Source organism: Protopterus annectens, chromosome 5.part1 (assembly GCF_019279795.1).
Source record: "Protopterus annectens isolate FY-2018-M chromosome 5.part1, PAN1.0, whole genome shotgun sequence".
NCBI classification, from domain to species: domain Eukaryota; kingdom Metazoa; phylum Chordata; order Ceratodontiformes; family Protopteridae; genus Protopterus; species Protopterus annectens.
The window spans coordinates 417,505,985-417,528,062 of record NC_056736.1 but is presented as its reverse complement, the minus strand read 5'-3'; the positions used below and the strand labels follow the sequence as shown (position 1 = coordinate 417,528,062).

The 22,078-nt window shown below is 39.2% G+C and overlaps 1 protein-coding gene across 1 annotated transcript in view; it reads left to right on the top strand.

Moving 5' to 3' along the window:
- The window catches only part of BMX (BMX non-receptor tyrosine kinase), a 1,099,638-nt gene that overhangs the window by 1,037,818 nt on the left and 39,742 nt on the right, over window positions 1–22,078 (top strand). Inside the window, exon 16 of the mRNA XM_044072793.1 lies at window positions 2,814–2,932. Within this exon, the coding sequence (XP_043928728.1) occupies window positions 2,814–2,932 (119 nt within the window). The remainder of the gene's footprint in view (window positions 1–2,813; window positions 2,933–22,078) is intronic.

Below are 22,078 nucleotides of genomic sequence, written 5' to 3'. Positions count from 1 at the left end.
ACTTTTTCTAAGCTGGGCTCCTCTTCTACTCTCATTGTAGGCTGTTTCTGGGGCAGTACCGCTTCTGTGGGGTTTTCTTCATTCAGAAGCTGCTGGAAATACTCCTTCTATCTGCCTTTGATGTCCCGTGGGCTGGTAAGCAGGTTGTTGCTGGAATCCCTTATGAAAGGTGCCTGACTATCTTCTTTATCTTTCTGTCTTTGCCTTGCAACCTGGTATAGTTTCTTTGTGCCCCTTACTGAGTCACTTTCCAGAAGCTAATAGAGTGCCTCTGATGCCCTATTCTTTGCTATTGCAACTTCTTTCTTAGTTTCTTTGTTAGCCAACCAGTAGTCCTTCCTAGCTTGGTCCGTCTTTTCAATATCCCACTTCTTCCTGCACTCCTTCTTTCTTTTGAATACTTCCTGCACTTCTGCATTCCACCACCAGCTTTCCTTATGTACCTTATTTCCATGCCTGGCTCGGCCACATATCTTTTCTGTAGTCCTAACACATGCTGTTTTTAGGCGCTGCCACTCTTCTTCAACTCTACCTATTTCCTCCTCTTCTTGGGGTGCTAGAGCCTTGAGTAATTCCTTGAACTACTGTACTTTCTCTCCAGTCAACTTCCAGGTCTTCAGCCTGGTCTCTGTTGACCTTAGAGCCTTCTCTGACCACTGCTTGCAGCTGATTGTGGCAACTACTGGTTTATGCTGTGAACCGACTGTTTCACTGGAGATGAATTTGCAGTCATGGATTCTACCCCAGTGCCTTTTCCTTACTAGGAGGAAGTCTACCTGAGTTGCATGTTGGCTACTCTTGTATGTGATTTTGTGACAGTCTCTATTTCTGAACCATGTGTTGGCTACTATCAAGCCATTTGCCAGACAGAAGTCTAGAATGACTTCTCCTTCTTTATTCCTATTGCTCCACCCATGTGGACACAGGCAGTCCTCATATCCTGTTCTGTCTGTCCCGATATGTGCATTTAAGTCACCAATTGTCAACACCAATTCATGTTGTCCTGCTTTATCTAGTCGGTCCTGCAACTGCTGTCTGAATGCACTCTTTTCCTCACTATCACAACCCTGCTGTGGGGTATAGGTTGAGATTATGAATACTGTCCTATCATTACACTGGATCTGATTGCCATGAGTCTGTCATTAATTCTGATGATATCCCTCACTGACTTCTGAAGCCTCTGTCTCACCACAATTCCTACACCATTTCTAGCCTGTCCACCACCTGAGTTTTTGACGTTTCAGGCTTTTGTAGTTTCAGTCATATGAAGGGGAACCATATATACACACATATATATATATATATATATATATACTTATATATATATATATATATATATATATATATATATATATATATATATATGTATGGGTTCTGTTCATAATTTCGAAATACTGAAATCCTGAATTTCAGTATTTCGAAATTATAACATCGAAGCCTTGAAATCCTGAAACACCAGAAGCACAAAATTCAAAATCCCGAAGTATGGAGATTTTGAATTAACGCTTCTGGTGTTGTGGTGTGAGACTGGTTAGGTGTTAGTTCGGGTATGTATGTATGTGTAAGTGTGTTGGTTAGGGGCTTTAGTGTATGTCAGTGTGTGTTATATGTGTGCGAGGGACTGTAAAATGTGTGGGTGTGAGTTACCTTTGTGTATCTGATTGTGCGATCTTGGAGTTAGTATATATAAGTTGGGGGATATGGGGGGTGAAGCCCCCCACATGGTGGGTGCAGGGGGCCTTACCCCCCTGCTTATATGTGGTCTAGGGTTGTATGTGTGTTTGTGGGGGGAAGTTGTGTGTATGTTTATGTGTGTACACTATGTGTAGTGTACGTTCGGGATTGTGAGCTTTGCGGTTATGTTTTTTCAGGATTTTAAGGTTTCGGCTATGCAATTTCGAAATACTGAAATTTGGGATTTCAGTATTTCGAGATTTCATAGTGAACCCATAGAGATATATATATATATATATATATATATATATATATATATATATATATATATATGGGTCTACTTCATTTGCTCGAAAAAGCATTTGACCTAAACCCATTTGATCGAAATTTCATTTGATTGAAAACCAGTACTCAAGGCAAATAACAGGAATTTGTCCCCCTCCCTAATGTCATGCAACCCTGGAGTTGGTATATATAGTTGGGGGGGGGGTGGCAGCAGTTTCCTTTAAAAGAAAAAAAATAAAACAAAAAGTACAGATTTTAAACGAAACTAGATGGGATCTTCACCCCACCCACTCCCCAATGTGGGGGGCTGTGACCCCCCCACACACACACACACACACACATATATATATATATATATATATATATATATATATATATAGATATAGATATATATAAATATATATATATCCTTTCTCACTGCACATACTACTCTGCATCTCAGCAATCTTATTAAAGATTATCCACTGTGTTCAGGAAAACTACTTAGCAAAACCCTAAGTGACTGCTTGTTGACACTACAACAGACTGATTGCCACCACCATAACTGACTGCTTACCGACACCCTAACAACTGCTTATCAACACCTTAAAAGACAGCTGCCCACTAACTAGAAGGAAAAGAGGACTTATCTTGGTATCCTGACTAGCAAGCTCTTTCCCTAAAACTGTTACAAGTAGTTTCTGGACAGTATGTGGGTGAAGGGGTGCATGCCAAATCCTGCCACACATTTTAGTTGCTTCACTCTCAGTTTTAGCACTGTTGTTTTAACTCTTTAAACTAAAGTAAAATGAAAAAAATTCAGTATTTTATCCTTCATTACTGAACCTTGTTTTATTTTGTGATTTCTTTCTAAGGTATGTTTTGGATGACCAGTATACCAGTTCAGCAGGGACCAAGTTTCCCGTGAAATGGTCTGCACCTGAAATATTTCATTATTCCAAGTTCAGTAGCAAGTCTGATGTCTGGGCATATGGTAAGTAGGAGGTAGATGTTTCATTTATGTTGACTGATCTGATAACTATTCTGCATTTATGTCTTTATTAACTATAGTTTACAGCCTGTTATATGAGGGATTTCATGGGATCAGATATATGTGTACTACACTTTAGAAGGAGTTTGCTTCTGATCTCTCTCATTGAAGCATGGTACTTTGTCATGCTGAGCTAAGTGGCAGGTTTATAAGTGCAAATTCTGATTCAAATGGGCAATGTGTAGCACACCAATCTCCTTCTGTACTGCATAAATGAACTTTACAATAAAAGAAAACAAAACATCTTAAAGTAGATACCAAATTCAAAAAACCTTTATATCAAGGACAGCATTAGAAATATTTCTAAAAATGTTAAAATAATTTTAGGACTACTAAAGCAGCCCATGAACTTTTCCTACTGGGGAAAAGGGCAATTACAAATCCTTCTTCAACTACATTTGGAAACTAAGAAATAACTGTAAGCATTGCTCTGAAATTACTCAAAATAGCACCACATGTTCTAATCCAATAGACATTGCCATGAAACTAGAAAATAAACTTAAATGTAAATTTTTACTCCAGTGCTGGTCATCCAAAGTCCATCTATCCCTGTATCATTCAACCATTCGTCTTCTCTAAAGAGCATCTACTGAGGGTCCTTTCCAAAATCAGAAGTAATTCTTATGTGATCTGACAATATACCTGATTGTTTAATAAACAATGTGAATCAAGCCCTCACAGAGCCACTACCTCAACTGTTTATCCTGAGTTTTGCCTCAGGCTTTGTCCCTGAGTTTTGGAGTACAGCAGTAGTGATGTCACTCCACAATGGTCACCCAATCACTGACCCCAGGAATTATAGGCCCTTCAGCCTGATGAGTCTCATTTGCAAAGACATGGAATCTGTTATAAATGACATGATAAAATATACTATCAGAAATCTCATCAGGGAGCTATCAGTTCTGGGTTTCATGCTCTAAACATCCAAAAACCTTGTACTCACTACAAAGTCTTTAAAATTAGTTTTATCAATCAAGCTTACTCTCTATAGTGTGATCACTTCTCCCTCCTTCATGTATATGCCATCAAAGAAGCATTCCAGCAAAATGAAAGCAAAGTTATATGCTCTGTGGTTTCATGCTGCTGCCAAGTCAGGCATGGATGAGTTATTGTCTTCTTTATCAAACTCACAAGATACACGGGATACCTTAAAAACAGATTCACATATGGTAAGATGGACTGTCTGAAATGCAGAACTTTCACAGTAAGGGTGGGAGGTGCCCCATTATAAAGTATGAAGGTGACCAGTGGTGTCCCACCATGTTTAGTACCAGGACCTCTTTTGTTTGGTATTTACTTTTCTGATCTACAGAGCATGAATCAATACTTCTGGGTAACTAAGTCTGCAAACTGGAAACTGGGGGCAACTACTGAGTCCCCCTCTAAGATCCAAACCCTTCAGCAAGAACATATGCTTGCAAATACCTGGTGTGCTTAAAGTGGGTTCAAAGTAAGTGTAAAAAAGCACAGTTTTATCAGTTTTAGTAAAAAGCCTCTCCCTCCTGCATACACTGTCTGCAGTAGCTCAATTCAAAATGCAGATGTTGTTAAGGACTTTGGAACATGATCATCGGGTGACAACAATAATCAGGAAATCCTTCTACATAGCAGAGCTAATGGCTAAGAGAATATCATCCAGATCAAAAGAGCAACACCAATTAGGCCATTTGTTGAGTACAAGTCTCCCACTGAGATGCACCTAATTTAACATATCAAACAATTAGAAAGACACCAGGGCTCTTAACTAAGAAGGTCACTGACCTAAAAACCTTGTATTGTAAAAAAGTTTGGAAGCACTGTTCCTCATTCAGTACCTTATAGACTCCAGGGAAGAGATATGTGCCTTCCCTTCCATACCATTACAGACCCAGTGGTCGGATCTCTTCTATATCTACAAATCAGATATTTCCACTAATATCAGAACAAGGGATCTAAATCTTTACCAGAAGATATGTAAAACATGATGGAGAGATAAGTTCAACACATAATACTTATCCACCTCTATAACATACTTTCACATAAAGTAAGCAATGCAACACACTGTCTTCCTTTAAATGGGACCTGGATAATTGGATGGATGCTCAACAAATTCACCTAGGGCTTAACTGGCCTTGTCCTTGCAGAGAGAGATGCAGGGCAAGGTATAAAGGTGGGTACTAGCTAGGAGCAAATTGTGACAATACTCCGACTTTCATATGATAGGATAACAGGCAATAGGGCATGCATTCACAGCAGGATAAGAATACACACCAATCAGCCAGTACTTCACCAGTATTCCCTTTATTCAATCCAACGATCTGGTACCTCGGCAATTCGCCTTCAAGGATCATATTTTCATCCATCATGGCAATACATTTTATACCATTTGATATGAAACAATTAATTAATCAATTAAAGTTTCAATTAAGTAAAGGAAAGAAATTTTTACTTAAACCTTACATAAGATATCTTTTAACATCCATGTATTTAATATAAGATTTAATACAAAGTTAATACAAAACTAGCTATGCATATAGATCATAAACATATTAACATGAAACACACTTCAACATATAAATAAATAAATAAGATATATATATATATAAATATATTTTTTATGTGAATTATTCAAATTATATATGTGTGTATGTCTATATATATATATATATATATATATATATATATATATATATATATCGAAAAACACTCTATCAATTCATAATGATGCTGAAAATAATTCCTATACTAAAAATAATATTTTTTATGTACCCAGTTCCTGGTTCAAACCATTTGGTTTTAAAGTATTAAACTTTAATATCATTCTAGTTTCTAACTCTAATAATTTATTTACTACATTATCTCCCCTTTGAACAAAAGGTTTCCCCAAAACATTAAATCTTAAAGTGTTACTACAGCCACCATGTTTGTCAAGAAAATGTTTAGCAACTGGACTAGATTCATTAGAATTCCTAATGTCTTTCAAATGTTCCAGTATTCTTACTTTCACCATTCTCTTTGTTTGTCCTATATACCAAGTGCTAATACAAGAACATCCCAATATATATACAACACTAGTCGATTTGCAATTAAAATAATGCTTCAGGATATGATTGACTTTATTTATAGTTTTTACATTTATAACCCTGTCACATACACTACAGGAACCACAAACGAAAGTGCCCACCTTAATAAAGATAGGTTTCTCCAAATTTATTAAATTATTATTTAATATTTCTTTTAAATTTTTCCCTCTTTTATAGGAGAAAGTAATGAACTTTGGGAATAATTGGCCTATGGAATCATCTTCACTTTTCAGATACCAAATTTTTTTAACTAATGATGCAAGTTTATTAGAAAAAGTTGTAAATTTTGTGACAAAAAATATTTTCTCACTATCTATACTTAGTTCATCCATTTTCATAGTCTTATGAACATTAACCCTTAAGCTAGATTGTGTAGAATTTCTTCCAGTAATATTATCCCAACATCTTAACAAATTTTTATTATACCCTCTGTTCAATAATTTAAGATATACTTTATTAAGTTCAATATCTATTTCAAAATCTATGCTAGTGTGATTGTGGATTCTCTTGAACTCCCCATATGGTAACGCTCTCAATAAATGTGGAGGATGCATACTAGTTGCATGCAAGAACATATTCACTGATGTATGCTTTTTAAAGCATCTGAACTCGATTCTATTTTCTTTTTCAAATAAAGTTAAATCAAGAAAATTAATTTCATTTCTATTAACCTCATAAGAAAATTTAAGATTTTGTTCATTGTTATTCAATATCTCAAAAAAATCAAAAAATTCAGACAAATTCCCCTTACAAATAAAAATCAAATCATCAATGAAGCGTCTATACAAAACCACATTATTTTTAAAAAAATCAGTTGGATAAATAAACTTTTTTTCAAATGAATCCATATAAATAATAGCATAAGATGGTGCATATGCTGCACCCATTGCAGTCCCCTTAACTTGCAAAAAGCATTCTTTATTGAACAGAAAATAACTATGGGTTAAACAAAATTCTAATAAACTAATCAAATAATTAAAAACAAAGAATAGTGCTCACTACACTCTGTTCGCCTGATAATAAATAAAACTGGTAAAGTACAACAAAAAAACAGGCTTAAATAGTGGGAAGTATACTTGCTGTGTTCAGTTCAAGTCAGTCACAGAAGGTAACCAAATGTTCCACAAAGAGAAACGAAGCTGTAAACTATAAACTGCTTTACTTTGCGAACTCTTAATCCAATAAACAAGAGTCAAAATCACCATAGAGTGTTCATTCGAACCTACTCATCCACTGGGCAATAGCTTGTAGAAAAAACACGCAGCCAGCATGTAAAAATAAATCCTAGCGTCCAGTAGAAACCACGTTTATTAGAATAATTAAAACACAGGGCTAGCGCTTTCAACGAATCTTCATCAGGCCACTAACAAACAAACATACTAGCATCCCTTTTATAGCAAAATGCTAAAGTCAACTACTGATGTCACATCCTGTTTGGACATACTGAAGTCAATTCTGATGTCACATCCTGTTATACATAAAATATTTAAAGTGACATCACTTTTGTAGTAAAACGCTACAAACAACTCTGATGCCACATCCTACTACATATAAAATATTATAAAATATTTTTAAAAAGTTTTAAATTATTTAAAATATTTAAAATATGTATGCAGACATTTTGTAGACATGTTCTGAAATAACATTTTACCCTGCTTTAACTGCTGCTGCATTTAACATTCAAGATGTTTTAAAATATTTTGAATATCTATGTAACCATCTCATAGACAATCTGCAGCAAATAAAGTGTTTCAAAATTACATACTATTTTCCTATAAATACTGCTACTTATATGCATACTAGTAACAAAAATGGCACGCATATTTAATGAACGATACAATCAAAAACAAAATTATAAAAATATAAAAATATATGAGAAGCTTTTCACCCCTTTGCCACCCTGTATTAACTTCTGGCTGGTTTTACTTCCACTTTTATAACATTTTTATACATCACATTTTTCCATTTTTCTCTCCATCGTTGTCTCTGTTATTTTACTCTGCAGGCTTATTAGGGGCCAATTGTTGTGCAAGATGCTGATATACCATGTGTTCCTTTTTCATCCAGCACACACATTTCATCTGATTTTGCACATTCAGTCTCATATATTTTTATATTTTTATGTTTATAATACCAGCTGTATTAACATCTCTGCACATTCAGTCTCATATATTTTTATATTTTTATGTTTATAATACCAGCTGTATTAACATCTCTGCGTGTGCACATGCCTGATCTGAATTATTTATGCTGTTACAGATATTATGATATTTAGAAGCACACGCTGTACAAGTTTTAGATGTAGCTTTTTGAATGATTATTTTTGTGCATTTATAATTATGCTAAATAGCTCTTGTGTAGATATTAATATCTTTATTAATTTGATCCCTATTTTAAGCATGTATTTATACATACAAGTGTCTCAAATGGGATTGTATCGTTCATTAAATATGCGTGCCATTTTTGTTACTAGTATGCATATAAGTAGCAGTATTTATAGGAAAATAGTATGTAATTTTGAAACACTTTATTTGCTGCAGATTGTCTATGAGATGGTTACATAGATATTCAAAATATTTTAAAACATCTTGAATGTTAAATGCAGCAGCAGTTAAAGCAGGGTAAAATGTTATTTCAGAACATGTCTACAAAATGTCTGCATACATATTTTAAATATTTTAAATAATTTAAAACTTTTTTTAAATATTTTATAATATTTTATATGTAGTAGGATGTGGCATCAGAGTTGTTTGTAGCGTTTTACTACAAAAGTGATGTCACTTTAAATATTTTATGTATAACAGGATGTGACATCAGAATTGACTTCAGTATGTCCAAACAGGATGTGACATCAGTAGTTGACTTTAGCATTTTGCTATAAAAGGGATGCTAGTATGTTTGTTTGTTAGTGGCCTGATGAAGATTCGTTGAAAGCGCTAGCCCTGTGTTTTAATTATTCTAATAAACGTGGTTTCTACTGGACGCTAGGATTTATTTTTACATGCTGGCTGCGTGTTTTTTCTACAAGCTATTGCCCAGTGGATGAGTAGGTTCAAATGAACACTCTATGGTGATTTTGACTCTTGTTTATTGGATTAAGAGTTCGCAAAGTAAAGCAGTTTATAGTTCACAGCTTCGTTTCTCTTTGTGGAACATTTGGTTACCTTCTGTGACTGACTTGAACTGAACACAGCAAGTATACTTCCCACTATTTAAGCCTGTTTTTTTGTTGTACTTAATCAAATAATTAGTTCTAGGCCCTTCGCCTAACATATTATATATAGATCCAAGTCCCCATTTGGTCTCAATGTTTGTATATAGAGATTTTACATCAATGGTAACCCAATAGTAATTATAATTCCAAGGAATTTTCACAACTTCATTAATAAGATCTTGTGTATTAGAAATATGAGCAGTTACTTTGTTTAAATGTGCCTTAAGTTGGAAATCCAAAAATATATTCACATTTTCCAAGAAAGAACCTACCCCTGAGACTATAGGTCTACCTGGGGGTTCTACTAAATTCTTATGTATTTTAGGTAAGGCATATAAAACAGGTGTAGTAGGATACTTTATATGCATTTTGTTAACATCACTTTGTGTAAAAAAACCCAACCGTTCACCTTTTTCCAACAAAAATAATAATCTTTCATTGTAAATTTTAATGGGGTCATTTTCCAACCTCTCATATTCATCTTGATTTAACAACAAATTATAAACCATCTTACAATACTCTTTTTTTGTCCATAACAACCCAATTTCCACCTTTATCAGCACATTTAAAGATGTAATTGTTTTTCAGTTTTTTTTAAATGTTTCAAAGCCAACCATTCTTCTTTATCTAAATTAAACTGCTTTTTCTCTTTTACAAATGCATTATAAGATGTTTCCACTTCCCTAAGAAGAATTTTTTGGAAAGTAGAAATTGCAGGCACAGATATATATGGTATAAATCTACTTTCAATTTTCTTGAAGCGAGGCATAACTAATTTACCATATCCAGTTGTAAAACTAACATTGGAACTAATTTGTATGTCATTAAATGCATCAACACCAGCATCACAATCTTCATTTTCATAATTATAAATGGACAAATTCAACAAGCTATCATCAAGTTCAGAATCATAGCACTGATCTTCAGAGCTTTCATTTGAATCACAATGTGATAAATCATGCTTTAAAATTCTATCAAAATAAACTCTGAGCAGTAACTTCCTAATAAAAGATTTAATCTCAAAATAAATGTCAGCTAGCGATGGAAAAACAGTGGGAACAAATTTGCTCCCCTTGCATAACACCTTAAGCATTTCATTATTTAAATTTAAGCCAGATAAATTGATACAATTTTGTGCACATGTTTCATGATTCATAGAGTCAGAGATAGTTAGGTTACTCGACAAACCTTCATTTAAAGTGATTACGCCCCTTTCTTCCATTTCTTCAGTTTCTTCCATCACAGCAGGATGTCCAGTGTGTACTGCTGTTGTATGATAAAGTAATTAGGTAGGTGTTCTAATCCCAGACATGGCAATTGTGTGTGTCTGTCTGACAGTGTAGAGAGCAATGCTTTTTAGGGTAGTTACACTCCCAACAATTCTAATGCACAACTTAGGCAAGGCTGCTGATGTCACCCACCTAGAAATACACCTCCGGAAAGATTATAGACCAGTAATCTCTATAGCGTGTCCTGTAACTGTGTACTGCTGTTGTGTTATAAAGTAGTTAGGTAGGGGTTCCATTCCCAGACATGGCAACTGTGAGTGCGTGTTTGTGTTCATGTCTGTGTGACTGTGTAGAGAGCAGCACATTTTTTAGGGTAGTCACACTCCCAATTCTAATGCACAACTTAGGCAAGGCTGCTAATGTCACCCACCTAGAAATGCACCTCTGGGAAGATTGTAGGTCAATGATCTCTATAGCGTGTCCTGTAACTGTGTACTGCTGTCGTGTGATAAAATAGTTAGGTAGAGGTTCCATTCCCAGACATGGTAACTGTGTGGGTGTTCGTGTGTGTGTTTGTCTGTCTGTGCAGAGAACAATGCCTTTTAGGCTAGCCACACTCCCCACAATCCAAATGCTCAACCTTTGCAAGGCAGCTGATGTCATCCACCAAGTAATACACCTCTGGGAAGCTGTAGCCCAATAATCTCTGTAGTGCATCCTGTAACTGCATACCACTGTAGTGTGATAAACTACATAGATAGGTGTTCTATTCCCACACATGGCAAGTGTGGATGTATGCGTGTTCATACATGTATTCCTGTGTCAGTGTAGGAACAATGCTTTTGAGTCCATTCACAGACACTACAACCTCCAATGGTCTACTTTGACAAGTGTGCTGATGTCATCAACTGTGAAATACACCTTTGGGGAAATGATAGGCCAGTAATCTCCATGGCACATGCTGTAACTGTGTACTGCTGTAGTGTGATAAACTAGTTAAGTAGGAGCTCTAACCACATCCTTGGAAATTGTGTGTGTCTGTCTGTGTAGAAAGCAATGTTTTGTAGGGTAGGCACACCACCTACACTTTAAATGCTCTACCTTGGTAAGACTGCTGATGTCATCCACCCCGAAATACACTTCTGGGAAGGTTGTATCCCAGTAATCTCGGTAGCATGTGCCATAACTGCATACTGCTGTAGTGTGATTCAGAACTGTGGTAGGGTTCTATACCCACCCATGGCAGTTCTGGGTGTTTTGTGAGTGTTCCACTGTCTGTGTAGGGAGCAATGCATTTTAGGCTAGTCACACTCAGTACATGTCAAATGCCCTACTTTGGCAATCCTGCTGATGTCAGCCAATGTCATATACACCTTTGGGGAAGAAATACTGCAGTAATCACTGTGGCGTGTACTATAACTGCATAGTGCTGTAGTGTAATAAACTAGTTAGGTAAGGGTTCTACTCTCAGACATGACAGGTGTGTGTGTGTGTGTGTGTGTGTGTGTGTGTGTGTGTGTGTGTGTGTGTGTGTGTGCGCATGCGCATTTGTTCCTCATATCCAGTGTGGAGGAGGGTGTGCATGTGTGACACCTGGGCCCAATGTGTAGTGGGTTTTGCAATTTTCTTATATGGTGACCCTAGTACATATCATAATGTCCACTGTACAGGGAAAACAGCTATGAAATAGCCTAGAGGCTGGGGTGCATACCCATACATGTGACATCAAGAACAGGCAATCACACTTAGCAACCCCAGTATTACCCAGAGCACACTCTCAACCTATATCACACACACACACACACACACACACACACACACACACACACACACACGGCGAGGCAACAGCCATGATGTGTGTAGTATACTGCATATTGGCAACTGATAGTAACTATGGTGTGAATGCAATGGCCTACAGTGGCCATGGCACCCTGTCCATCAGTACAATAGGCACATAATTGCAGACAGTCCGCCTTCATTATGTTTCCCACTGTATGCCTGCAACAACTGTGGTTCCATCACATGTGATCCACAAAGGACATACCATGCCATAGACACATGCCCTGTATGGACAGATGCCACTGACATCAGGGAATACCTGTAGCATGCTATCAATGTAGGTGCAGGGCCAACCTGCTGTCCATTACCTGGCCCCACCACATGAGGGCAGGACTGTCACATCTGATGATAACATTCTGTGTACACAACATGGGCCAGACAAACCAGGTACACTTCCGCATGCCACTGTACATGAATATGGGACTTGTGCACATCCCAAACACAGTCCATGTCATGGCGTATAAAACACATACATGCCAAGCATTGCTCAGCACTGGCCACACACAATAGCAACCCAGGAAACTGGATGGTGAATACTGTACTCACCCGTGTGGTCCATTCCGGACACTACACCCCTTAGCCATAATGCAGACCATTCTCATGTGGCCTGATGCCAAGTTATACCCATCACCTAGCATTGTGCAGTCATCTGGCACCATCAACTACTATGCACCCTTGAAGCACTGCACACATGGACGACGGTACTAGCAACCTGTGTCTGTGTGTGTGGTGTATGACGCTTCTGACCACATTCACACCCAGTACCACCCCCATTGGCATACTGAAGCATGCTCTCTAATGTCAGGCACCGTCACATACCCTTTGACCATAGAACCACAGGATAACCCCTGTGAGCCAATTAATACCTATGCATTACTGTATTGTGGCAAAGTAAGTGGTTAGGAAGTGTATTCGTTACCCTGCCAAATGTGGCAATATGTATGAGTCCCTTACAGAGTGTGGCTGTGTTGATGCTGACACCTGTTCATGTGGACAGGCTTGTGTGCTACACCTACTGTATCACAACAGTGTTGCAGATGTCACTCACCAGCACATATACATCTGGACAGCTCACCAACATGTAAGCTATGTGACACATGCAATAACTGCATACATATGTGATAGCTATGCATAGTCAGTCAGGCGTTTGAAACCCTGTACTGGTAGGTGTTTCACACAAACATGCTTAAGTTTTACTCACCCACACCTTCCCTGACATACATTGTCTCTGTCTGTCCCGCCCACACCCCCTCTGGTGGATGTGGGATGTGCACCTGCTTTGCTAGGCAGCAGCTTGTGTTTTGTAAGTGATGGTCATGATCAGCTGATGGCCTCTGTACCAGTTGCAGTCCTCCTTTAGCTGAGTGCATGTGGAACAGCTGTGGTAACATTCCCATAGCTAATTGCATAGTAACACACACCAATATCTAGGAACATCATTTTGGTGTTGGCCCTTTACATCCACTGTGGACAGGAACTAGATCTGTCATTTGGCCAAATGCATCTCAGATGGATTGGGGATTTACCTCTAACAATTTACACTGTGGCAACAGGGCAATACACAGGAGGGGGATGTGCCTGACCTGACTACAGACTGTAAGTGCTGCTATGCTGCATGTGGAGTAATGTTGGTTTAACAGAGTGTGCGTGTGTGGATATGGCTGTCCTACATGTTGTAATAACTGCCATGTCAGTACTATGTTTATGAGGAATCTGCACCTGCAGGGTCATCTGCAGACTGGGCAGTGTGTTGTGCCCTTGGTGTCATGTGATACCCACTGAGCATGTATGTGTGAACTGCAAAAGGTAGTGTGAGGATTGCAGTCTGTAGATAGTGAAAGCCCTGACAGTTACTGACCTCATATCCCTCATAGGACACATGTTGCAACAAACCATGTTACAACAGTACATGTATGAGGTTATCACAGCAACATGTCAATATTGACCCTAAGTATGTGCTTCCAGCCACATTTCTGTCACCTCCCACCATATCAGCTTCAACAGACTATACACACAACTCATTAGGTATGGCTACAGCTTAACTACCGTTTGGACAAATTGTGTAGTGTACCACACCTTCTGCTATGTGATTACAGCCATGTCCCCTGTGTGGACACTAACATTACTGGCCTGTTACAGACTATTCACTTGCATGCCATTGTCAGAGCCACTATGGTTACATATATGCCAGTGGTATGGCTGCTCTGAGATTGCTGCACATCTGACAGTCTGTGTTATAGGGGGGGGGGTTCTGTGCATGCTGATGGACATGTACCGGGATTGTGTAGACTATTACTACCAACATATGTAGTATGACAGTGACACAATAACATGTATATGTTCTATTGGCCAGCTGATCCACCTCTCCACACCCATCTGACCAGGATACCTGACCACATCACATGTGTGTGCCAACCTGGGCCCTCCTTGTGTACTGTTACAGCCATATCATCTGGTGGAACCACCCAGGGGATGTTGGCCCACCCCCCCCTCAGGCACACACTAACATATCCCTGTCCCCTGAGCTCAGGTCTAGGGCCTGTTCCATACCAGGCTCCACAGACACATGAGGGATGTGCTACATCCATCTGAGTCACTCAGTACACATTCACATGGCCAACATGCTCCTCCTGCTCAGCCACCACACCTGTCACCTTCAGGATGTGGACTGCTTTTGTGAGTGGGAGTTGGTGGGAGCCTTGTTCCCATTGTGCCCATATTGGGGACCATGATGTGTCCACATCACAGACCACACACACCATCCACAGTGTTTACTCACCACGTGTCACATACCACCCCTGTAGACTGTTCTCTATATCTACCAATCCTGACCACCTCCACATGTGTATCTGCCTTGCTTCCCCATATTCCAGCATACTTCACAGGCAGGGGCATTGTGGTGCAAGGACGGGACTAACATGTGACATACCCATCCAGCGTGCACACACTGCCAGCTGTAGATATCTGCCTGTATTGCTATGTGTGCTGCTACCTCGCACATAGCACACATCACTGTGGTAGTGATACAGGGGACATGTCTTACCATACATATCTGTTAGTGTGTGTGTTTGTACAGATGTAGACATTTGCATATCGATATTTATCTGTATGTGTGTAGATATATGTGACTTCATATATATGTGCACATATAAATGTCTACACATGGGTATATGTACATTTCTGGGCATACATGCTGATATACATATATACCTTTAAATATTATGTTTGTGACATATGTACACATATGCATACCGATATGTGGGGTACCATCAGACATCAGTTCCACAATCTCACAACACCTTCCTGCACAGCTGTATTGTTCTGCCTTGCTACAACACAGACAAGTGCCACATATGGACATGGCCTGACATTACAGGGGTATATGTAGGAGCCAATTACAGGTAACCCTATTACACACCTATGGCATTCCGGCATGCTACATTACAGATTCACCTGAGTATCCTGCCAGTGGTGGGCCATGGCTCCCACATGTCCATCATAATGGCATTACTTCCACCACCAACTATTGGCCACATAATATACATACTTCCCATTACACTACACACACTATGATGGCTTACATCTTGTCTGTCAGTGCTGACCTGCACAGGTAATGGCTATGGCCCACTACACACAGGGACAGACACTATTGTCCATAGCAGTTGTTCAGTTGAACATCATCACAACAATACCTGATGGCACATATAGCTCATTCCACATCATCTATCCCATTATGATGGACCAGGTACTACATGCTATTACATGTATGTATACCTCACATACCTGTTGTGGGAATGATGTCTTGTTGAATGACAGCTGGCTAAATGCCTGCGACATCAGCTTTTTGTTTTAACAGCTTTATCTTTTCCTTCTTTCTCTCTCTCTCTCTCTCTCTCTCTCTCTCTCTCTGTCTCCCTCTCTCTCCAGGAAATGGATTGAGCTATTTTGAATAGATTGCAGCCTGGCTTTAGTAGGTGGTGCACATTATCAGGTGATGGCCTCTGCACCAATCAGTGTCCTCCACTTGCTAACTGCATGCAGCTTGCTGTGTAGTACCTCCAATTACCACTGTCATGGCAAACACCTACTACAAATCCCCACATCATGTGGGCATGGTCCCTTTACCTTTCCTGTGTGATGGACATCATTCCTGTGTGTGGGCATCAGTGTTACAGACAGCAGGTAGCAATACTTCTTACAGGAGAACTGGCACACTAAGGCCAGCTACATATTTGTAAGAGGTTCCAGAACTACAGACAGAGTGTGAGTAGAGCTGTGTTATGCTTTGTATAGTTCTGGTGTTACAGGGTGTGTGTGTACTTACTAGTTTACCTTGGAATGCAGTCTGTCTGTGTAGCTCTCACCTGTGGGCCCATCCTCTTGGTGGCCAGAAGTGTGCCTATCATGTTATGTCTGTCCTCCACACAGGTGCTGTGTCTGATATTTCACTGGCAGTGTGTGTGTGTTGAGTGCTATCAGTACATGGCTACATCCATTTATGTTTCTAACCTCAATTCCCTGACTAATGTCATGTTGCAGACTATCCTGTGACACCAGCGACTTGCTTAGTGTGTGGAAACAGTTTTCCACATATGGGCCTGTGTTCCAGCCTCTGTCCCCCACATACATACCAAGCTTTGCGCATATGATATGCTGTCAGGGGTTGATCTGTAGTGGGCTGTGAGTATGTCTCACTGCCATTGCTGCCATCAGACCACTGCTGTGGTATCCCCCACACATATGGTGAGGCTGAGGCCATATATGTGTGGGCTTCACCTACACAATACCTGTGTGCCCTTATGCACTCCAGAGGCTAGTGTATGTAACAGTAGTATATGGCCCTGTATTATTGAGTCTAGGAGGAGATGCACCATAAATGACCTAGGCTGCTACAAAATGTGGGGTTATCAGGGGTGAGCTGCCTTAATGTACAGTATCATACACTTCACCTATATTTAAATTACTTACATAAATCGGGTTAATGTAATCCTACTACCTCCTGCCATACAGACTGTTCTGTTTGTCAGCGTGCTTGTGATGGTGTCAGTTATGCCTTGTTATGTAACAGTTACATCCCATTTAGTCAACTGAAGTCTTTACCTACTAGTGATTTTGTATGGAGTGTAGATAGAGGCTGCGAACTATACACCTGCATTACTTACTGTTGATAGGCTGGTATCCTGTGGCCCAGTCTGTCTTTACTATTGTACAATATGAAGGGTTTGGCCTGGACAGCAACAGTTGTGAACCTTTCCAGACTACTGTATTAGTATAATGGTTTCAAAGTTGCATTACTCTGCTTATATGGATGTCATTGTCTGAACAGCTATAATACATGGCATATAAGACTGTAATAGTGCACAAATAAAGGTTATCCATTCCTGCAAACCTGTGTGTGGTGTTTTACCCTATGATCTCTCTGTGGGCATATGTTGCATGCAATGACTGTCATTTGTATGGGTGGCCCATACAGTGTCCAGTTGTTAAGGTGTTAATTGTAGGCATAGTGGCTGTTCCATATTGTGTGCACCTACTACATATGTATCTTACTATCTCTGCGTGTGTCTGTGTACTCACATGTATATCTATATATATATACATATATATATATATATATATATATATATATATATATATATATATATATATATATATATATATATATATATATATATATAGATATGCATATCTGTATCTGCATATATGTGTCTGTGTATATATATCCTGGGGATGTTGATAGCTTCCATATTTTACATCTCCTATGGGAGCCACACTGTACTGCATGATATGTTACCAATACCGGCCTGACATCATACAGGTGGGTTGTAGTACTGTTTACATGTTGTGCACATGTCATGTCAGGTCCTGTTTATGTGATCTGTAACACTTTAGTGTATTACAGGGCAAACGTGTTTGGCTGTGGTGGGGGGTATGCCTATTCGTACATGATGTATATTGTTTGGGGTGTCTCAACCCCATTAAAGGTGCATGTGGACATATTTGTATTTGTCAATCTACCATTGCTATCTACAGATGTGTGGCCATATATATATATATATATATATATATATATATATATATATATATATATAATATATATATATGTATGTATACATTTCTATGGATATATATATATATATATATATATATATATATATATATATATATATATATTACTTTCTCATGACATATATGTTGTTGTTGTGTCTTTTGGCTTATCCCGGTTAAGGGTCGCCACAGCAGAACTCCGGTCCGCTAATGTTTGGTAGTGGATTTTTACATGCCGAGTTACCAGCCCTGACGCACAACCTTCAACAAAGACACGCCCATTCACGCATGTCTCCACACAGAAGACGCTCTAGCTGAGAATTGAACGGGACAACGTCTTGCTGTGAGGTGACAACGTTACTGCAGCACCACTACCGCGGTCTCATATATATATATATATACATATATATATATATATATATATATATATATATGGGTCCCTATCTATTCATCGACAATTCATTTCACTGACACTCATTTCGTCAACAGTTCATTTCATCGACAGAAAGATTTGCCCCCTTCCCCAATGTTGTGCAACCCTGGAGTTGATATATATAGTTAGGGGGGTGAAGCCCCCACCTAACATTGGGGAAGGGGGCACATCTTTCTGTCGACGAAATGAACTGTCGACGAAATGAGTGTCAGTGAAATGAATTGTCGACGAATAGATAGGGACCCATATATATATATATATATATATATATATATATATAGATACATCTATTGATGTTGTTGTATCTGTTTAGATATTACTATATTTACTCCCACAAATACATTTACATGTTCAAATACATTCTCTATACTGTTGAATGACTGGGCTGGTTGATATGTTTTGAATACATCAGGGTTATATATATCTGACATGGCTTAATGGTTAATCACTTTGCCTATGGTGTGTGGGGTTCTGTGTTCGAGCGCAGCCAAGGCTGTTTATTTTGTTGCTGGGCAGAACAATGGCATTTGGATACAGAGTGGTTAAGGTACGTTTAGTCAGTTGTAAGTGGGTGTGTGCCGAGGTAAGCACTGCTAACCTGCTGTTACATCTGCTTACAGGGTGTTAGCTTCAGATTTGCTTAACCAGTGTAGTAATTGCTTACCTCTGCGCAGACATGCTTAAGCCCGCTTACTAGTGCTTACATATGCTTACTATTGCTTATTTCTGCTTAAACCTGCTTACTAGTGCCTTATTCAGTCTGACACTGATACTTCACATGTGCATTTCTTGCAGTACTCCAGTTTATATATATATATATATATATATATATATATATATATATATATATATATATATATATATATATATATATATATATATATATATATATGTTATTTAGTGGGTTTTGCAACAAAACTATTGGTTATAACATACTTTGCCACGTAAAATAGATTGTCCTACAGTGGAACTCGAACCGGGAATGCCTGCTCATTAGGCGGATGCTCTGCCCACTACACTATTGCTGTGCTGCTTCATTTGCATATTTCTTCCATGATGTCATACCCATGGTTCCTTCCCCAGCCCCCCAGAGATCCATGTACACAGTAAACATCCATTCTCCAGTTGCTAGCCCAGCCATACCACACCTCCACACATTGCCTTCTCTGCACGTCTCGGTACTCATCCAGTATACTGTCTCGACCCAAGCTTCTGCAGGATCTTCATCCATTTAGTCCACGTGCATACGAGCCTTGCCTTGATCGTACTCCGATACTGGTGCAAACATCGATGTGACTCACAATTTTTGGTTCGTCCCGCCAGGGACGGACCTGTTGTTGTGTCCCGATTAGACTTAGCTGATGTACACTGTTTCTCCCACTGGTAGCATCCTGCCAGGGTTTTGAGAAGCAGAGGTTTGCTCACACACCGGACCAGCCTCATCTCCCAGTTCCGCTGAACCGATGTCTCAGGATTGACATTCTGTGCATGAAGCACCCCCACATGCCCCCTCGACGTGCACCATTTTTTATTACTCTCAAGTATTATGCAAGACTACTGTTCTCACAGTATGATTGGACAGGCACTGTTTTTATGATACACATAGACTGCTTGAAATACTGTATTTGAGCAATGTACAAATGGTTGCTCGTATTAATCTACATACTTACATACATTTCCTATACTGTTGAATGACTGTGCTGGATGATATGCTTGTGATAACACCAGCTGTATGTGTATCTGCCATGGCTTAGTGGTAACTCACTTTGACTATAGTGTGCAGAGTTCGGGGGTTGCAACCTGGGAGTGTAGATTATTTTGTTGCTGGGAAGGATGACAGCTGTTGGCTACAGAGTGACTAAGGCACTTTTGAGCACTTGTAAGTGAGTTTACACTGGTTTGCACAAGGGTAGGCAATGCTGACCTCCGGTTACGGAGTCTTACACTGAGTTAGCTTCTACATTGCTTAACCAGTGTAGGCATTGCTTATAGCCGCAAAACAGGCTTAAACCTGCTTGCTCCCACTTACCCCCGAGCTACTTTATTTATTTATTTATTTATTTTACATTTGTTGACCGGGAAAATCTGACTGGATGCTTTTCCATTTTCAGTGGTGGCCCGGGGAGTAAAGCTCCACAGTAAAACTCAGCTAATCATTACAAGCAATACAGAGGTGTTCACATTCATAGAGAGTAACAGACTTAACATAGCTAAGTAACATATTCTTCATGCTTAGGCTACGTTAACATGTAGGTATTATTCATGCTTAGGTCAAGTTACATGTCAGGTATGACTGTTGACAAAGGTCAGTTTAAGGTGAAGTGAGATTCCAGTGTAACAGTTCTGGATAGGATACACTCAGGTATTCAGGGTAAGATTTAGTTATTCCATACCTGCGTGGTAGAGTAGAAGAGAATAATGAAGGAGTCGGTAGGTAGGTAGAGGGAGAGACGTTGTAACTGTATAGTTGGTTGTGGGAATAATTGGTAGGGGAGCAATAGGGGAGGTATAAAGGATGTTGAGATATGTATGCGAGGCAGGACAAGAGGTGTCAGTTTCAGTAGTTGATGTAGGGGTATAGAGTGTAAGGTGAGGGGGAGGATTTAGCCAGGTGGTGAGCATGTGCTGATCCAAGTGTGCCTGAGGTGTTCCTTCAAGAGTTATTTACATGTGTTCCTTGAGACAGCTGAGGTAACAGATGTGGGTAGAGAGTTCCAGATTCTGCCAATATAGTTGGGGAGGAGGGTGTCACCTAATTGTAACTTTAAACTTTAATAGAAATGAAAAAGGGGTTGATAGGTAAGTTGTGTTAAAGGAGCACAAAGAGGGAAAGACAGTAGGGGAAATAGCCAGGGATGTGCAGGAAGGGTGAAGGGAAGGTCCACAGCTGGCCATTTCTTCTACAGTGACAGCTGTGCATATACACTGAATTTGGAGGTAGATTTGGACACTCACACCCTTGGGTGGGGGTGAGGACGACAATAATAAGTTGCGATGCCAATTAGAATGACTTACATGCCTACAGTGGTTAGCTCCAACCATGTGTTCTTTGGTGTTATTTAGTGGGTTTTGCAACAACAAATTTGGTTATGACATGCTTTGCCATGTAAAATAGACTGTGCTGCAGTGGGATTCATACCGGGAATGCCTGATCATTAGGCAACTGCTCTGCCCAATTCACACTATTGCTTACATCCACGAGGTGGTCCGATTAGAACTGCTCCAGCTAACACCTGCATGCCTTGACCCATAATTTCATACCCA